Consider the following 18,633-nt stretch of genomic DNA (forward strand, 5'->3'; position numbering starts at 1 on the left):
GCCAAGAGACACAGCGGTCTGCTTGTTCACCAGGCAGTGGACAGATTAGGCAGTCTCCTTGTTCGTGAGACAGCGAACAACCACTGTGGTTCCTCATTCTGCGAGGCAGCCAAGAGACGCAGTGGTTTGCCTGTCCACCAGGTGGCGAAGCGGCATCACGCATTGCTTTTTCGTCTGGAGGCGAAGCCAGGCAGCACTTTGCTAGCTGGCGAGGCAGCGAACACATGCAGCGGTGTGCTTGTTGGCCAGCCGGCGAGGCGACGCTGCAGTCTGCTTGTTGGCGAAGCGGTGAAGAGATTCTACCCACTGCTTGTTCGCAATGCCTCCAACAGAGGCAGCGGACTGCTTGTTGGCGAGGCGGGAAGAGATGCAGCACTTCCTTCTTTTGGCAGGCCTCAAAGAGACGCAGCGGTTAGTTAGTGCGCGAGGCAGCGAACGCATAGGAGCGGCTTGCTTGTTTGCGAGGTAGGGAAGAGCCACGGTCGTTTGCTGTTTGCTGAGTGGGCGAATAGACGCAGTGATGTGCTTTTTTCGAGGCAGCCAAGAGACGCAGCAGTTTGCTTGTTCGCCAGGCAGCGAAGAGACGAGGCGGTTTGCTTTTTCGCCAGGCAGTGGACCGATTAGGCAGTCTCCTTTTTTGTGAGACAGCGAACATCCACACTGGTTCCTCATTCTGCGAGGCAGCCAAGAGACGCAGCGGTTTGCTTGTTCAGCAGGCAGCGAAGGGACGAAGCGGAATGCTTGTTCGCCAGGCAGTGGACAGATTAGGCAGCCTCCTTGTTCGTGAGACAGCGAACATCCACAGTGGTCACTCATTCTGCGAGGCAGCGAACAGAGGCAGCGCTTTGCTTGTGCACTAGATGGCGTAGTGGCATCGCGGATTGCTTTTTCGCCTGGAAGCGCCCCCATGCAGCACTTTGCCAGTTGGCGAGGCAGCGAACAGACGCAGCAGTCTGCCACTTTGTGAGACAGCGAACATCCACGGTGCTTACTTATTGTGCGAGGCAGCGAAGAGACGCAGCAGTTTGCTTGTTCGCCAGGCACTGAACACATGCAATGGTTTACTTGTTGGCAACGCAGCGAGGAGACGCAGCGGTTTGCTTGTTCGTGAGGCAGCGGACAGATGCAGTGGTTTGCTTGATGGCGAGGCAGTGAACAGAGAGAGCGGTTCGCTTGTTTGCGAGGTAGGGAAGATTCGCCATGGTTGGCTTTTTTGTGAGTGGGCGAATAGAGGCAGTGATGTGCTTTTTGGCGAGGCAGCGAAGAGACGCAGCAGTTTGCTTGTTCGCCAGGCAGCGAAGAGATTCAGCAGTCTCCTTGTTTGTGAGACAGCGAGCATCCACAGTTGTCCCTCATTCTGCGAGGCAGCCAAGAGACACAGCGGTCTGCTTGTTCGCCAGGCAGTGAACCGATTAGGCAGTCTCCTTGTTTGTGAGTCAGCGAACATCCACTGTGGTTCCTCATTCTGCGAGGCAGCCAAGAGACGTAGCGGTTTGCTTCTTCGCAAGGCAGCGGACAGATTAGGCAGTCTCCTTGTTTGTGAGACAGCGAACATCCACAGTGGTCACTCATTCTGCGAGGCAGCCAAGAGACGCAGCGGTTTGCTTGTTCAGCAGGCAGCGAAGGGACGAAGCGGAATGCTTGTTCACCAGGCAGTGGACAGATTAGGCAGCCTCCTTGTTTGTGAGACAGCGAACATCCACACTGGTTCCTCATTCTGCGAGGCAGCCAAGAGACGCAGCGGTTTGCTTGTTCAGCAGGCAGCGAAGGGACGAAGCGGAATGCTTGTTCGCCAGGCAGTGGACAGATTAGGCAGCCTCCTTGTTCGTGAGACAGCGAACAAACACTGTGGTTCCTCATTCTGCGAGGCAGCCAAGAGACGTAGCGGTTTGCTTCTTCGCCAGGCAGCGGACAGATTAGGCAGTCTCCTTGTTTGTGAGACAGCGAACATCCACAGTGGTCACTCATTCTGCGAGGCAGCGAACAGAGGCAGCGCTTTGCTTGTGCACTAGATGGCGTAGTGGCATCGCGGATTGCTTTTTCGCCTGGAAGCGACCCCATGCAGCACTTTGCCAGTTGGCGAGGCAGCGAACAGACGCAGCAGTCTGCCACTTTGTGAGACAGCGAACATCCACGGTGCTTACTTATTGTGCGAGGCAGCGAAGAGACGCAGCACTTAGTTAGTTCGCCAGGCACTGAACACATGCAACGGTTTACTTGTTGGCAACGCAGCGAGGAGACGCAGCGGTTTGCTTGTTCGTGAGGCAGCGGACAGATGCAGTGGTTTGCTTGATGGCGAGGCAGTGAACAGAGAGAGCGGTTCGCTTGTTTGCGAGGTAGGGAAGATTCGCCATGGTTGGCTTTTTTGTGAGTGGGCGAATAGAGGCAGTGATGTGCTTTTTGGCGAGGCAGCGAAGAGACGCAGCAGTTTGCTTGTTCGCCAGGCAGCGAAGAGATTCAGCAGTCTCCTTGTTTGTGAGACAGCGAGCATCCACAGTTGTCCCTCATTCTGCGAGGCAGCCAAGAGACACAGCGGTCTGCTTGTTCACCAGGCAGTGGACAGATTAGGCAGTCTCCTTGTTCGTGAGACAGCGAACAACCACTGTGGTTCCTCATTCTGCGAGGCAGCCAAGAGACGCAGTGGTTTGCCTGTCCACCAGGTGGCGAAGCGGCATCACGCATTGCTTTTTCGTCTGGAGGCGAAGCCAGGCAGCACTTTGCTAGCTGGCGAGGCAGCGAACACATGCAGCGGTGTGCTTGTTGGCCAGCCGGCGAGGCGACGCTGCAGTCTGCTTGTTGGCGAAGCGGTGAAGAGATTCTACCCACTGCTTGTTCGCAATGCCTCCAACAGAGGCAGCGGACTGCTTGTTGGCGAGGCGGGAAGAGATGCAGCACTTCCTTCTTTTGGCAGGCCTCAAAGAGACGCAGCGGTTAGTTAGTGCGCGAGGCAGCGAACGCATAGGAGCGGCTTGCTTGTTTGCGAGGTAGGGAAGAGCCACGGTCGTTTGCTGTTTGCTGAGTGGGCGAATAGACGCAGTGATGTGCTTTTTTCGAGGCAGCCAAGAGACGCAGCAGTTTGCTTGTTCGCCAGGCAGCGAAGAGACGAGGCGGTTTGCTTGTTCGCCAGGCAGTGGACCGATTAGGCAGTCTCCTTTTTTGTGAGACAGCGAACATCCACACTGGTTCCTCATTCTGCGAGGCAGCCAAGAGACGCAGCGGTTTGCTTGTTCAGCAGGCAGCGAAGGGACGAAGCGGAATGCTTGTTCGCCAGGCAGTGGACAGATTAGGCAGCCTCCTTGTTTGTGAGACAGCGAACAAACACTGTGGTTCCTCATTCTGCGAGGCAGCCAAGAGACGTAGCGGTTTGCTTCTTCGCCAGGCAGCAGACAGATTAGGCAGTCTCCTTGTTTGTGAGACAGCGAACATCCACAGTGGTCACTCATTCTGCGAGGCAGCGAACAGAGGCAGCGCTTTGCTTGTGCACTAGATGGCGTAGTGGCATCGCGGATTGCTTTTTCGCCTGGAAGCGACCCCATGCAGCACTTTGCCAGTTGGCGAGGCAGCGAACAGACGCAGCAGTCTGCCACTTTGCGAGACAGCGAACATCCACGGTGCTTACTTATTGTGCGAGGCAGCGAAGAGACGCAGCAGTTTGCTTGTTCGCCAGGCACTGAACACATGCAATGGTTTACTTGTTGGCAACGCAGCGAGGAGACGCAGCGGTTTGCTTGTTCGTGAGGCAGCGGACAGATGCAGTGGTTTGCTTGATGGCGAGGCAGTGAACAGAGAGAGCGGTTCGCTTGTTTGCGAGGTAGGGAAGATTCGCCATGGTTGGCTTTTTTGTGAGTGGGCGAATAGAGGCAGTGATGTGCTTTTTGGCGAGGCAGCGAAGAGACGCAGCAGTTTGCTTGTTCGCCAGGCAGTGGACCAATTAGGCAGTCTCCTTTTTTGTGAGACAGCGAACATCCACACTGGTTCCTCATTCTGCGAGGCAGCCAAGAGACGCAGCGGTTTGCTTGTTCAGCAGGCAGCGAAGGGACGAAGCGGAATGCTTGTTCGCCAGGCAGTGGACAGATTAGGCAGCCTCCTTGTTCGTGAGACAGCGAACAAACACTGTGGTTCCTCATTCTGCGAGGCAGCCAAGAGACGTAGCGGTTTGCTTCTTCGCCAGGCAGCGGACAGATTAGGCAGTCTCCTTGTTTGTGAGACAGCGAACATCCACAGTGGTCACTCATTCTGCGAGGCAGCGAACAGAGGCAGCGCTTTGCTTGTGCACTAGATGGCGTAGTGGCATCGCGGATTGCTTTTTCGCCTGGAAGCGACCCCATGCAGCACTTTGCCAGTTGGCGAGGCAGCGAACAGACGCAGCAGTCTGCCACTTTGTGAGACAGCGAACATCCACGGTGCTTACTTATTGTGCGAGGCAGCGAAGAGACGCAGCAGTTTGCTTGTTCGCCAGGCACTGAACACATGCAACGGTTTACTTGTTGGCAACGCAGCGAGGAGACGCAGCGGTTTGCTTGTTCGTGAGGCAGCGGACAGATGCAGTGGTTTGCTTGATGGCGAGGCAGTGAACAGAGAGAGCGGTTTGCTTGTTTGCGAGGTAGGGAAGATTCGCCATGGTTGGCTTTTTTGTGAGTGGGCGAATAGAGGCAGTGATGTGCTTTTTGGCGAGGCAGCGAAGAGACGCAGCAGTTTGCTTGTTCGCCAGGCAGCGAAGAGATTCAGCAGTCTCCTTGTTTGTGAGACAGCGAGCATCCACAGTTGTCCCTCATTCTGCGAGGCAGCCAAGAGACACAGCGGTCTGCTTGTTCGCCAGGCAGCGAAGATACGTAGCGGTTTGCTTCTTCGCCAGGCAGTGGACAGATTCGGCAGTCTCCTTGTTTGTGAGACAGCGAGCATCCACAGTTGTCCCTCATTCTGCGAGGCAGCCAAGAGACACAGCGGTCTGCTTGTTCGCCAGGCAGTGAACCGATTAGGCAGTCTCCTTGTTTGTGAGTCAGCGAACATCCACTGTGGTTCCTCATTCTGCGAGGCAGCCAAGAGACGCAGTGGTTTGCCTGTCCACCAGGTGGCGAAGCGGCATCACGCATTGCTTTTTCGTCTGGAGGCGAAGCCAGGCAGCACTTTGCTAGCTGGCGAGGCAGCGAACACATGCAGCGGTGTGCTTGTTGGCCAGCCGGCGAGGCGACGCTGCAGTCTGCTTGCTGGCGAAGCGGTGAAGAGATTCTACCTACTGCTTGTTCGCAATGCCTCCAACAGAGGCAGCGGACTGCTTGTTGGCGAGGCGGGAAGAGATGCAGCACTTCCTTCTTTTGGCAGGCCTCAAAGAGACGCAGCGGTTAGTTAGTGCGCGAGGCGGCAAAGAGACACAAGGGCTTGCTTGTCTGCGAGGCGGCGAAGAGACGCAGTCATTGAGTAGTGGGCGAGGTGGCGTAGCGGCGCCGCGGTTTGCTTTAGCACGCGGAAGCCAAGAGACACAGCTGTTTGCTTGTTGGCGAGGAGGGGAAGAGACGCAGCGGTTCCTTAGTTTGTGAGGCACCGCACAGACCTAGTCGTAAGTTAGTGTGCGAGGCAGCCAAGAGACGCCGAGGTCAGTTAGTTTGCGAGGGAGCGAAGAGACGCAGCGGTTAGTTAGTTGGCGAGGCAGCGAACACGTAGGAGCGGCTTGCTTGTTTGCGAGGTAGGGAAGAGCCACGGTCGTTTGCTGTTTGCTGAGTGGGCGAATAGACGCAGTGATGTGCTTTTTTCGAGGCAGCCAAGAGACGCAGCAGTTTGCTTGTTCGCCAGGCAGCGAAGAGACGAGGCGGTTTGCTTGTTCGCCAGGCAGTGGACCGATTAGGCAGTCTCCTTTTTTGTGAGACAGCGAACATCCACACTGGTTCCTCATTCTGCGAGGCAGCCAAGAGACGCAGCGGTTTGCTTGTTCAGCAGGCAGCGAAGGGACGAAGCGGAATGCTTGTTCGCCAGGCAGTGGACAGATTAGGCAGCCTCCTTGTTCGTGAGACAGCGAACAAACACTGTGGTTCCTCATTCTGCGAGGCAGCCAAGAGACGTAGCGGTTTGCTTCTTCGCCAGGCAGTGGACAGATTAGGCAGCCTCCTTGTTCGTGAGACAGCGAACAAACACTGTGGTCACTCATTCTGCGAGGCAGCGAACAGAGGCAGCGCTTTGCTTGTGCACTAGATGGCGTAGTGGCATCGCGGATTGCTTTTTCGCCTGGAAGCGACCCCATGCAGCACTTTGCCAGTTGGCGAGGCAGCGAACAGACGCAGCAGTCTGCCACTTTGCGAGACAGCGAACATCCACGGTGCTTACTTATTGTGCGAGGCAGCGAAGAGACGCAGCAGTTTGCTTGTTCGCCAGGCACTGAACACATGCAATGGTTTACTTGTTGGCAACGCAGCGAGGAGACGCAGCGGTTTGCTTGTTCGTGAGGCAGCGGACAGATGCAGTGGTTTGCTTGATGGCGAGGCAGTGAACAGAGAGAGCGGTTCGCTTGTTTGCGAGGTAGGGAAGATTCGCCATGGTTGGCTTTTTTGTGAATGGGCGAATAGAGGCAGTGATGTGCTTTTTGGCGAGGCAGCGAAGAGACGCAGCAGTTTGCTTGTTCGCCAGGCAGCGAAGAGATTCAGCAGTCTCCTTGTTTGTGAGACAGCGAGCATCCACAGTTGTCCCTCATTCTGCGAGGCAGCCAAGAGACACAGCGGTCTGCTTGTTCACCAGGCAGTGGACAGATTAGGCAGTCTCCTTGTTCGTGAGACAGCGAACAACCACTGTGGTTCCTCATTCTGCGAGGCAGCCAAGAGACGCAGTGGTTTGCCTGTCCACCAGGTGGCGAAGCGGCATCACGCATTGCTTTTTCGTCTGGAGGCGAGGCCAGGCAGCACTTTGCTAGCTGGCGAGGCAGCGAACACATGCAGCGGTGTGCTTGTTGGCCAGCCGGCGAGGCGACGCTGCAGTCTGCTTGTTGGCGAAGCGGTGAAGAGATTCTGCCCACTGCTTGTTCGCAATGCCTCCAATAGAGGCAGCGGACTGCTTGTTGGCGAGGCGGGAAGAGATGCAGCACTTCCTTCTTTTGGCAGGCCTCAAAGAGACGCAGCGGTTAGTTAGTGCGCGAGGCGGCAAAGAGACACAAGGGCTTGCTTGTCTGCGAGGCGGCGAAGAGACGCAGTCATTGAGTAGTGGGCGAGGTGGCGTAGCGGCGCCGCGGTTTGCTTTAGCATGCGGAAGCCAAGAGACACAGCTGTTTGCTTGTTGGCGAGGAGGGGAAGAGACGCAGCGGTTCCTTAGTTTGCGAGGCACCGCACAGACCTAGTCGTAAGTTAGTGTGCGAGGCAGCCAAGAGACGCCGAGGTCAGTTAGTTTGCGAGGGAGCGAAGAGACGCAGCGGTTAGTTAGTTGGCGAGGCAGCGAACACGTAGGAGCAGCTTGCTTGTTTGCGAGGTAGGGAAGAGCCACGGTCGTTTGCTGTTTGCTGAGTGGGCGAATAGACGCAGTGATGTGCTTTTTTCGAGGCAGCCAAGAGACGCAGCAGTTTGCTTGTTCGCCAGGCAGCGAAGAGACGAGGCGGTTTGCTTGTTCGCCAGGCAGTGGACCGATTAGGCAGTCTCCTTTTTTGTGAGACAGCGAACATCCACACTGGTTCCTCATTCTGCGAGGCAGCCAAGAGACGCAGCGGTTTGCTTGTTCAGCAGGCAGCGAAGGGACGAAGCGGAATGCTTGTTCGCCAGGCAGTGGACAGATTAGGCAGCCTCCTTGTTCGTGAGACAGCGAACAAACACTGTGGTTCCTCATTCTGCGAGGCAGCCAAGAGACGTAGCGGTTTGCTTCTTCGCCAGGCAGCGGACAGATTAGGCAGTCTCCTTGTTTGTGAGACAGCGAACATCCACAGTGGTCACTCATTCTGCGAGGCAGCGAACAGAGGCAGCGCTTTGCTTGTGCACTAGATGGCGTAGTGGCATCGCGGATTGCTTTTTCGCCTGGAAGCGACCCCATGCAGCACTTTGCCAGTTGGCGAGGCAGCGAACAGACGCAGCAGTCTGCCACTTTGTGAGACAGCGAACATCCACGGTGCTTACTTATTGTGCGAGGCAGCGAAGAGACGCAGCAGTTTGCTTGTTTGCCAGGCACTGAACACATGCAATGGTTTACTTGTTGGCAACGCTGCGAGGAGACGCAGCGGTTTGCTTGTTCGTGAGGCAGCGGACAGATGCAGTGGTTTGCTTGATGGCGAGGCAGTGAACAGAGAGAGCGGTTCGCTTGTTTGCGAGGTAGGGAAGATTCGCCATGGTTGGCTTTTTTGTGAGTGGGCGAATAGAGGCAGTGATGTGCTTTTTGGCGAGGCAGCGAAGAGACGCAGCAGTTTGCTTGTTCGCCAGGCAGCGAAGAGATTCAGCAGTCTCCTTGTTTGTGAGACAGCGAGCATCCACAGTTGTCCCTCATTCTGCGAGGCAGCCAAGAGACACAGCGGTCTGCTTGTTCGCCAGGCAGTGAACCGATTAGGCAGTCTCCTTGTTTGTGAGTCAGCGAACATCCACTGTGGTTCCTCATTCTGCGAGGCAGCCAAGAGACGCAGTGGTTTGCCTGTCCACCAGGTGGCGAAGCGGCATCACGCATTGCTTTTTCGTCTGGAGGCGAGGCCAGGCAGCACTTTGCTAGCTGGCGAGGCAGCGAACACATGCAGCGGTGTGCTTGTTGGCCAGCCGGCGAGGCGACGCTGCAGTCTGCTTGTTGGCGAAGCGGTGAAGAGATTCTGCCCACTGCTTGTTCGCAATGCCTCCAACAGAGGCAGCGGACTGCTTGTTGGCGAGGCGGGAAGAGATGCAGCACTTCCTTCTTTTGGCAGGCCTCAAAGAGACGCAGCGGTTAGTTAGTGCGCGAGGCGGCAAAGAGACACAAGGGCTTGCTTGTCTGCAAGGCGGCGAAGAGACGCAGTCATTGAGTAGTGGGCGAGGTGGCGTAGCAGTGCCGCGGTTTGCTTTAGCACGCGGAAGCCAAGAGACACAGCTGTTTGCTTGTTGGCGAGGAGGGGAAGAGACGCAGCGGTTCCTTAGTTTGCGAGGCACCGCACAGACCTAGTCGTAAGTTAGTGTGCGAGGCAGCCAAGAGACGCCGAGGTCAGTTAGTTTGCGAGGGAGCGAAGAGACGCAGCGGTTAGTTAGTTGGCGAGGCAGCGAACACGTAGGAGCAGCTTGCTTGTTTGCGAGGTAGGGAAGAGCCACGGTCGTTTGCTGTTTGCTGAGTGGGCGAATAGACGCAGTGATGTGCTTTTTTCGAGGCAGCCAAGAGACGCAGCAGTTTGCTTGTTCGCCAGGCAGCGAAGAGACGAGGCGGTTTGCTTGTTCGCCAGGCAGTGGACCGATTAGGCAGTCTCCTTTTTTGTGAGACAGCGAACATCCACACTGGTTCCTCATTCTGCGAGGCAGCCAAGAGACGCAGCGGTTTGCTTGTTCAGCAGGCAGCGAAGGGACGAAGCGGAATGCTTGTTCGCCAGGCAGTGGACAGATTAGGCAGCCTCCTTGTTCGTGAGACAGCGAACAAACACTGTGGTTCCTCATTCTGCGAGGCAGCCAAGAGACGTAGCGGTTTGCTTCTTCGCCAGGCAGCGGACAGATTAGGCAGTCTCCTTGTTTGTGAGACAGCGAACATCCACAGTGGTCACTCATTCTGCGAGGCAGCGAACAGAGGCAGCGCTTTGCTTGTGCACTAGATGGCGTAGTGGCATCGCGGATTGCTTTTTCGCCTGGAAGCGACCCCATGCAGCACTTTGCCAGTTGGCGAGGCAGCGAACAGACGCAGCAGTCTGCCACTTTGTGAGACAGCGAACATCCACGGTGCTTACTTATTGTGCGAGGCAGCGAAGAGACGCAGCAGTTTGCTTGTTTGCCAGGCACTGAACACATGCAACGGTTTACTTGTTGGCAACGCAGCGAGGAGACGCAGCGGTTTGCTTGTTCGTGAGGCAGCGGACAGATGCAGTGGTTTGCTTGATGGCGAGGCAGTGAACAGAGAGAGCGGTTCGCTTGTTTGCGAGGTAGGGAAGATTCGCCATGGTTGGCTTTTTTGTGAGTGGGCGAATAGAGGCAGTGATGTGCTTTTTGGCGAGGCAGCGAAGAGACGCAGCAGTTTGCTTGTTCGCCAGGCAGTGGACCAATTAGGCAGTCTCCTTGTTTGTGAGACAGCGAGCATCCACAGTTGTCCCTCATTCTGCGAGGCAGCCAAGAGACACAGCGGTCTGCTTGTTCACCAGGCAGTGGACAGATTAGGCAGTCTCCTTGTTCGTGAGACAGCGAACAACCACTGTGGTTCCTCATTCTGCGAGGCAGCCAAGAGACGCAGTGGTTTGCCTGTCCACCAGGTGGCGAAGCGGCATCACGCATTGCTTTTTCGTCTGGAGGCGAAGCCAGGCAGCACTTTGCTAGCTGGCGAGGCAGCGAACACATGCAGCGGTGTGCTTGTTGGCCAGCCGGCGAGGCGACGCTGCAGTCTGCTTGTTGGCGAAGCGGTGAAGAGATTCTACCCACTGCTTGTTCGCAATGCCTCCAACAGAGGCAGCGGACTGCTTGTTGGCGAGGCGGGAAGAGATGCAGCACTTCCTTCTTTTGGCAGGCCTCAAAGAGACGCAGCGGTTAGTTAGTGCGCGAGGCAGCGAACGCATAGGAGCGGCTTGCTTGTTTGCGAGGTAGGGAAGAGCCACGGTCGTTTGCTGTTTGCTGAGTGGGCGAATAGACGCAGTGATGTGCTTTTTTCGAGGCAGCCAAGAGACGCAGCAGTTTGCTTGTTCGCCAGGCAGCGAAGAGACGAGGCGGTTTGCTTGTTCGCCAGGCAGTGGACCGATTAGGCAGTCTCCTTTTTTGTGAGACAGCGAACACCCACACTGGTTCCTCATTCTGCGAGGCAGCCAAGAGACGCAGCGGTTTGCTTGTTCAGCAGGCAGCGAAGGGACGAAGCGGAATGCTTGTTCGCCAGGCAGTGGACAGATTAGGCAGCCTCCTTGTTCGTGAGACAGCGAACAAACACTGTGGTCACTCATTCTGCGAGGCAGCGAACAGAGGCAGCGCTTTGCTTGTGCACTAGATGGCGTAGTGGCATCGCGGATTGCTTTTTCGCCTGGAAGCGACCCCATGCAGCACTTTGCCAGTTGGCGAGGCAGCGAACAGACGCAGCAGTCTGCCACTTTGTGAGACAGCGAACATCCACGGTGCTTACTTATTGTGCGAGGCAGCGAAGAGACGCAGCAGTTTGCTTGTTCGCCAGGCACTGAACACATGCAACGGTTTACTTGTTGGCAACGCAGCGAGGAGACGCAGCGGTTTGCTTGTTCGTGAGGCAGCGGACAGATGCAGTGGTTTGCTTGATGGCGAGGCAGTGAACAGAGAGAGCGGTTCGCTTGTTTGCGAGGTAGGGAAGATTCGCCATGGTTGGCTTTTTTGTGAGTGGGCGAATAGAGGCAGTGATGTGCTTTTTGGCGAGGCAGCGAAGAGACGCAGCAGTTTGCTTGTTCGCCAGGCAGTGGACCAATTAGGCAGTCTCCTTGTTTGTGAGACAGCGAGCATCCACAGTTGTCCCTCATTCTGCGAGGCAGCCAAGAGACACAGCGGTCTGCTTGTTCACCAGGCAGTGGACAGATTAGGCAGTCTCCTTGTTCGTGAGACAGCGAACAACCACTGTGGTTCCTCATTCTGCGAGGCAGCCAAGAGACGCAGTGGTTTGCCTGTCCACCAGGTGGCGAAGCGGCATCACGCATTGCTTTTTCGTCTGGAGGCGAGGCCAGGCAGCACTTTGCTAGCTGGCGAGGCAGCGAACACATGCAGCGGTGTGCTTGTTGGCCAGCCGGCGAGGCGACGCTGCAGTCTGCTTGTTGGCGAAGCGGTGAAGAGATTCTACCCACTGCTTGTTCGCAATGCCTCCAACAGAGGCAGCGGACTGCTTGTTGGCGAGGCGGGAAGAGATGCAGCACTTCCTTCTTTTGGCAGGCCTCAAAGAGACGCAGCGGTTAGTTAGTGCGCGAGGCAGCGAACGCATAGGAGCGGCTTGCTTGTTTGCGAGGTAGGGAAGAGCCACGGTCGTTTGCTGTTTGCTGAGTGGGCGAATAGACGCAGTGATGTGCTTTTTTCGAGGCAGCCAAGAGACGCAGCAGTTTGCTTGTTCGCCAGACAGCGAAGAGACGGGGCGGTTTGCTTGTTCGCCAGGCAGTGGACCGATTAGGCAGTCTCCTTTTTTGTGAGACAGCGAACATCCACACTGGTTCCTCATTCTGCGAGGCAGCCAAGAGACGCAGCGGTTTGCTTGTTCAGCAGGCAGCGAAGGGACGAAGCGGAATGCTTGTTCGCCAGGCAGTGGACAGATTAGGCAGCCTCCTTGTTCGTGAGACAGCGAACATCCACAGTGGTCACTCATTCTGCGAGGCAGCGAACAGAGGCAGCGCTTTGCTTGTGCACTAGATGGCGTAGTGGCATCGCGGATTGCTTTTTCGCCTGGAAGCGACCCCATGCAGCACTTTGCCAGTTGGCGAGGCAGCGAACAGACGCAGCAGTCTGCCACTTTGTGAGACAGCGAACATCCACGGTGCTTACTTATTGTGCGAGGCAGCGAAGAGACGCAGCAGTTTGCTTGTTTGCCAGGCACTGAACACATGCAATGGTTTACTTGTTGGCAACGCAGCGAGGAGACGCAGCGGTTTGCTTGTTCGTGAGGCAGCGGACAGATGCAGTGGTTTGCTTGATGGCGAGGCAGTGAACAGAGAGAGCGGTTCGCTTGTTTGCGAGGTAGGGAAGATTCGCCATGGTTGGCTTTTTTGTGAGTGGGCGAATAGAGGCAGTGATGTGCTTTTTGGCGAGGCAGCGAAGAGACGCAGCAGTTTGCTTGTTCGCCAGGCAGCGAAGAGATTCAGCAGTCTCCTTGTTTGTGAGACAGCGAGCATCCACAGTTGTCCCTCATTCTGCGAGGCAGCCAAGAGACACAGCGGTCTGCTTGTTCGCCAGGCAGCGAAGATACGTAGCGGTTTGCTTCTTCGCCAGGCAGTGGACAGATTCGGCAGTCTCCTTGTTTGTGAGACAGCGAGCATCCACAGTTGTCCCTCATTCTGCGAGGCAGCCAAGAGACACAGCGGTCTGCTTGTTCACCAGGCAGTGAACCGATTAGGCAGTCTCCTTGTTTGTGAGTCAGCGAACATCCACTGTGGTTCCTCATTCTGCGAGGCAGCCAAGAGACGCAGTGGTTTGCCTGTCCACCAGGTGGCGAAGCGGCATCACGCATTGCTTTTTCGTCTGGAGGCGAAGCCAGGCAGCACTTTGCTAGCTGGCGAGGCAGCGAACACATGCAGCGGTGTGCTTGTTGGCCAGCCGGCGAGGCGACGCTGCAGTCTGCTTGTTGGCGAAGCGGTGAAGAGATTCTGCCCACTGCTTGTTCGCAATGCCTCCAATAGAGGCAGCGGACTGCTTGTTGGCGAGGCGGGAAGAGATGCAGCACTTCCTTCTTTTGGCAGGCCTCAAAGAGACGCAGCGGTTAGTTAGTGCGCGAGGCGGCAAAGAGACACAAGGGCTTGCTTGTCTGCGAGGCGGCGAAGAGACGCAGTCATTGAGTAGTGGGCGAGGTGGCGTAGCGGCGCCGCGGTTTGCTTTAGCACGCGGAAGCCAAGAGACACAGCTGTTTGCTTGTTGGCGAGGAGGGGAAGATACGCAGCGGTTCCTTAGTTTGCGAGGCACCGCACAGACCTAGTCGTAAGTTAGTGTGCGAGGCAGCCAAGAGACGCCGAGGTCAGTTAGTTTGCGAGGGAGCGAAGAGACGCAGCGGTTAGTTAGTTGGCGAGGCAGCGAACACATAGGAGCGGCTTGCTTGTTTGCGAGGTAGGGAAGAGCCACGGTCGTTTGCTGTTTGCTGAGTGGGCGAATAGACGCAGTGATGTGCTTTTTTCGAGGCAGCCAAGAGACGCAGCAGTTTGCTTGTTCGCCAGGCAGTGGACCAATTAGGCAGTCTCCTTTTTTGTGAGACAGCGAACATCCACACTGGTTCCTCATTCTGCGAGGCAGCCAAGAGACGCAGCGGTTTGCTTGTTCAGCAGGCAGCGAAGGGACGAAGCGGAATGCTTGTTCGCCAGGCAGTGGACAGATTAGGCAGCCTCCTTGTTCGTGAGACAGCGAACAAACACTGTGGTTCCTCATTCTGCGAGGCAGCCAAGAGACGTAGCGGTTTGCTTCTTCGCCAGGCAGCGGACAGATTAGGCAGTCTCCTTGTTTGTGAGACAGCGAACATCCACAGTGGTCACTCATTCTGCGAGGCAGCGAACAGAGGCAGCGCTTTGCTTGTGCACTAGATGGCGTAGTGGCATCGCGGATTGCTTTTTCGCCTGGAAGCGACCCCATGCAGCACTTTGCCAGTTGGCGAGGCAGCGAACAGACGCAGCAGTCTGCCACTTTGTGAGACAGCGAACATCCACGGTGCTTAGTTATTGTGCGAGGCAGCGAAGAGATGCAGCAGTTTGCTTGTTCGCCAGGCAGCGAAGAGATTCAGCAGTCTCCTTGTTTGTGAGACAGCGAACATCCACACTGGTTCCTCATTCTGCGAGGCAGCCAAGAGACACAGCGGTCTGCTTGTTCGCCAGGCAGCGAAGAGACTCCGCGGTCACATAGGTGTCGATGCAGCGAAGAGACGCAGCACTTTGCTTGTTTGCCATTCAGTGCCCTGATACCGCGGTTTCCTTGTTAGCGAGGCAGTGAAGAGACACCGCGGTTAGGTCGCTTCCGAAGCGGCGAAGCCACACAGCGGTTAGTTAGTTTGCGAGGTGGCGAAGAGACGCAGCACTTAGTTAGTTCTCGAGGCAGTGAAGAGACGCTGCGCCTTGTTAGTTTGCGTGGCAGCGAAGAGACGCAGCAGTTGGTTCTTTTCGCAGGCGGTGAACACACTCAGCGACTAGTTAGTTTGCGAGTCAGCGAAAATACAGAGCGGTTCATTACTTTCCGAAGCAGCGAAGAGACGCAGCGGTCTGCTTCTCTGCGAGACAGTGAACAGAGTGGTTCTGTAACTCTCGAGGCTCTGAAGAGACGCAGCGTTCAGATAGGTGTCAAGGCAGTGAAGAGACACAGCGCTCACTTTTTTTGCAAGGCAATGAAGAAACGCTGCAGTCAGATAGGTGTCGAGGCAGTGAACAGACACAGCGCTCACTTTTTTTGCAAAGCAGTGAAAAGACGCAGTGGTCTGCTTCTCTGCGAGACAGTGAACAGTGTGGTTCTGTAACTCTCGAGGCTCTGAAGAGACGCAGCGTTCAGATAGGTGTCGAGGCAGCGAAGAGACACAGCGCTCACTTTTTTTGCAAGGTAGTGAAGAGACGCAGCTGTCAGATAGGTGTCGAGGCAGTGAACAGACACAGCACTCACTTTGTTTGCAAAGCAGTGAAGAGACACAGCAGTCTGCTTGTCTGCGAGGCAGGGAACAGAGTGGTTCTGTAGATCTCGAGGCACTGAAGAGACGCAGCAGTCAGATAGGTGTCGAGGCATGAAGAGACGCAGAGGTCCGTTAGCTTTTGAGGCAGCGGACAGATGGAGCGGTTAGCTTGCGAAGCGCCGAAGAGATGCAGCAGTTAGTTCGTTTTCAAGGCAGCGAAGAGATGCAGCAGTTAGTTCGTTTTCAAGGCAGCGAAGAGATGCAGCGCTTTGCTTGCTTGCGAGGCAGCAGACACAGCATTTTGATTGTGTGAGTGGCGGCGAAGAGGTGCAGCGGCTTGCTTGTTTGCAAGGCAGCAAAGAGACGCAGCAGTTGGTTCGTTTCCCAGGCGGCGAGCACACACAGCGACTAGTTAGCTTGCGAGTCAGCGAAAATACAGAGCGGTTCGTTACTTTCCGAAGCGGCGAAAAGACGCAGCGGTCTGCTTCTCTGCGAGACAGTGAACAGAGTGGTTCTGTAGATCTGGAGGCACTGAAGAGAGGCAGCGGTCACATAGGTGTCGAGGCAGCGAAGAGACTCAGTGCTCACTTTTTTTGCAAAGCAGTGAAGAGACGCAGCAGTCTGCTTCTCTGCGAGACAGTGAACAGAGTGGTTCTTTAGATCTCAAGGCTCTGAAGAGACGCAGTGGTCAGATAGGTGTCGAGGCAGCGAAGAGACGCAGCCCTTTGCTTGTTTGCCAAGCAGCGCCCTAATACCGCGGTTTCCTTGTTAGCGAGACAGCGAAGAGACACAGCAGTTAGGTCGCTTCCGATGCGGCAAGGACACACAGCTGTTAGTTAGTTTGTGAGTCGGCGAAGAGACGCAGCAGTTAGTTAGTTCTCGAGGCAGTGAAGAGAAGCAGCACTTTGTTAGTTTGCGTGGCAGCGAGCAGTCACAGCGGTTTGCTTGTTTTCGAGGCAGCGAAGAGACGCAGCGGTCCGTTAGCTTTTGAGGCAGCGGACAGATGGAGCGGTTAGCTTGCGAAGCGGTGTAGAGATGCAGCGGTCACTTAGTGTAAGGTCTACGTATCTAAGCTTCCTCTGTGCTCAGTGGAGAATAAACTCTCAGGCTATCAGCAAACTATTGGTCATCTCCTCCTAGGATAATGAGCTAAGTCATGCCATCCATTTGAACTTCTAGAGGTGCACACCTTTCAACTGTAAAGGAAGCGTCGGCAAGGAGTTTTGATCGTGACGTCTAAGTTTTAGATGGCTCAAGTTAGAGGAGATGAGTCCTTCACCTGACCGGGAGAAATCATAAATTGCAGTACCTGCCCAGTTGCTTGGCCTCCAGAGGCAGCCAGGGACTGGGAGAGATGTTCTCGTCTTGTTAAAGCAGTTCTTGCCTGGCTGGCCATTCTTCTTAGGGTACGTTCAAGTTCTTTATTCCTCAGATGGTAGATTAGGGGGTTTAGTAGGGGAGTGAAGATCCCATAGAGCATGGAAACGATCCTATCCTGATTGGATGAGTAGCTGGAGGAAGTCCATACATACTTGCAGATGGTGTTCCCATAGAAAAGGCATACCACTCTGAAGTGAGAACCACAAGTGGAGAAAGCGGTGTGCCTGCCCTCAGCAGAGCTCTTGCACAGGACAGTCAAGAGGACAGAGGCATATGAGATCAGCATGACCAGAAGGGCGCTGCCTCCAAGGACCCCAGCAACTGTGAGAATTACCAGGTCCCTGGTGTAAGTAGGAGAGCAGGAGAGGGCCAGCACAGGGGGAATATCACAGTAATATTGGTCAACTTTATTAGAATCACAGAAAAGGAGTGTAAAAACGAAAGATGTGTGTAACAGAGAATTCAAAAATCCTGCTATCCAGGTGCCAGTGGCTCGGTGAGCACACAGTTTCATACTCACAATATTCATGTACTGCAGTGGATGACATATTGCAACATAACGGTCACATGCCATCACAGCCAGGAGGAAAATCTCTGTGCCTACAACACCAATGAGGAAGAACAGCTGGAGCATGCAGCCAGTGAATGAAATTACCTTGTTCTCAAACAGCAAGGCCTCCAGCATCTTCTGTGGCAGATGAATGGCACGGACTCAGGAGGGTTTGTGTCCTGAGACATTTATTGTTTATTTCTGAGCATATTTAAAAAGTTAGCTGCTTCAGTGGTTTCACAGACACACTTTGCTAAGCCAATCATCATGCAGATTATGTCACAGGTAGCCAATCATTACACCGATCACACATGCAGTGGTCATGTCTTGTACTTTGCTACTTGTTTAGAAGAGCTGTCTTGCTCTTAACCTTGGTTCCCACTGGCTTCTGCTAGTTTATCTGTACTTTCTCAGGATGTATCATTCCCAGCTACACCAGTGTCCTTGGGTACGTTTGTCTGAGGCTCCTGTTGCTTGCTACTTGCAACTTTCCACCAGTTTAACCCTGTCATGACCCTCCACAATCTTCGGTACAGTTATAGTGGGGCATAAGATATCCAGGAAAGAGAGGCTGCAGAGAAAGAAGTACCTGGGGTTGTGCAGGCGAGTATCTGTGCTAATGGCAACAAGGATTGCAATGTTGCCGGCCAGGGCAGCCAAACAGATGATCGAAAACAGCACAAAGAGAAGAAAATGTACCTCCGGAGCATCAGAAGGACCAACGACAATAAATTCAGATGCTGTTGACATGTTGACCTGCTCCATCTTACCTTTCATTGTGGAAATGATTTCAGAGATGTACCTGGAACAAAGAAGTAGTAACTTTGTCAGAATTGTGTCCCTCTTTCAAAGAGGGTGGTTTTTTTTTTTTTTTTGGTCTGTTTAGCAGTTCAAAAACACTTGCAAGTTTGCCTCACCTCACTCCAAAATCTGAACTTTACTCACCTATACCTAATGTAAAAGGCAAAAAGTAGGCATCAAGCGTACAGTGCTTAATCAACAAAGTTTACTTCATTGTATGCAATTCAACTGCTCAGACTCTGGAGAGCTGAAGAGTTGAAGACAAAGATAACAATTTCAGCTCATCTCCATCCACCATCTCTCTCTAAGGCATTTCCAGAGAGCCATTCTTTCTGTTTGTGTTAAATGTCTGTCCTAGCCCAGCGGTCCCCAGTAAGGATGTTAGGAGTAGTCAGAGGTAGGGTTAATCTTGCCTCAATTCAGGTGGGTACAGTGAAGGCAGAGGTCAAGTCAATTTATCAAAGGATTCAACTTCAGCCTTTAGAAGGGAAATTGAAGGGGAGGCCTGTTTGCAAACT

At 54.6% G+C, this 18,633-nt stretch overlaps 1 protein-coding gene across 1 annotated transcript; it reads right to left on the minus strand.

Annotated features, from left to right (window-relative positions):
• Nucleotides 1–16,636: 16,636 nt before the first annotated feature.
• On the minus strand, nucleotides 16,637–18,079 carry LOC136991810 (olfactory receptor 5AR1-like). Its single transcript, XM_067295263.1, has 2 exons — nucleotides 17,837–18,079; nucleotides 16,637–17,449 (listed from the first exon to the last, which is right to left on the minus strand). Exons 1-2 carry the CDS (start codon nucleotides 18,077–18,079, stop codon nucleotides 16,637–16,639), a joined length of 1,056 nt encoding a protein of 351 aa, XP_067151364.1.
• Nucleotides 18,080–18,633: the final 554 nt, after the last annotated feature.

Source organism: Apteryx mantelli, chromosome 4, assembly GCF_036417845.1.
Source record: "Apteryx mantelli isolate bAptMan1 chromosome 4, bAptMan1.hap1, whole genome shotgun sequence".
Taxonomy (NCBI): Eukaryota; Metazoa; Chordata; class Aves; order Apterygiformes; family Apterygidae; genus Apteryx; species Apteryx mantelli.

What these genes read in the sequence shown, in the direction of transcription:
- LOC136991810 (XM_067295263.1), bottom strand. Translation starts at nt 18,079, where the DNA reads ATGGAGCAGGTCAACATGTCAACAGCATCTGAATTTATTGTCGTTGGT. An exon ending in CTATAACTGTACCGAAGATT is followed by an intron (nt 17,450 to 17,836) that starts GTGGAGGGTCAT and finishes CTGCCACAGAAG; the next exon opens with ATGCTGGAGGCCTTGCTGTT.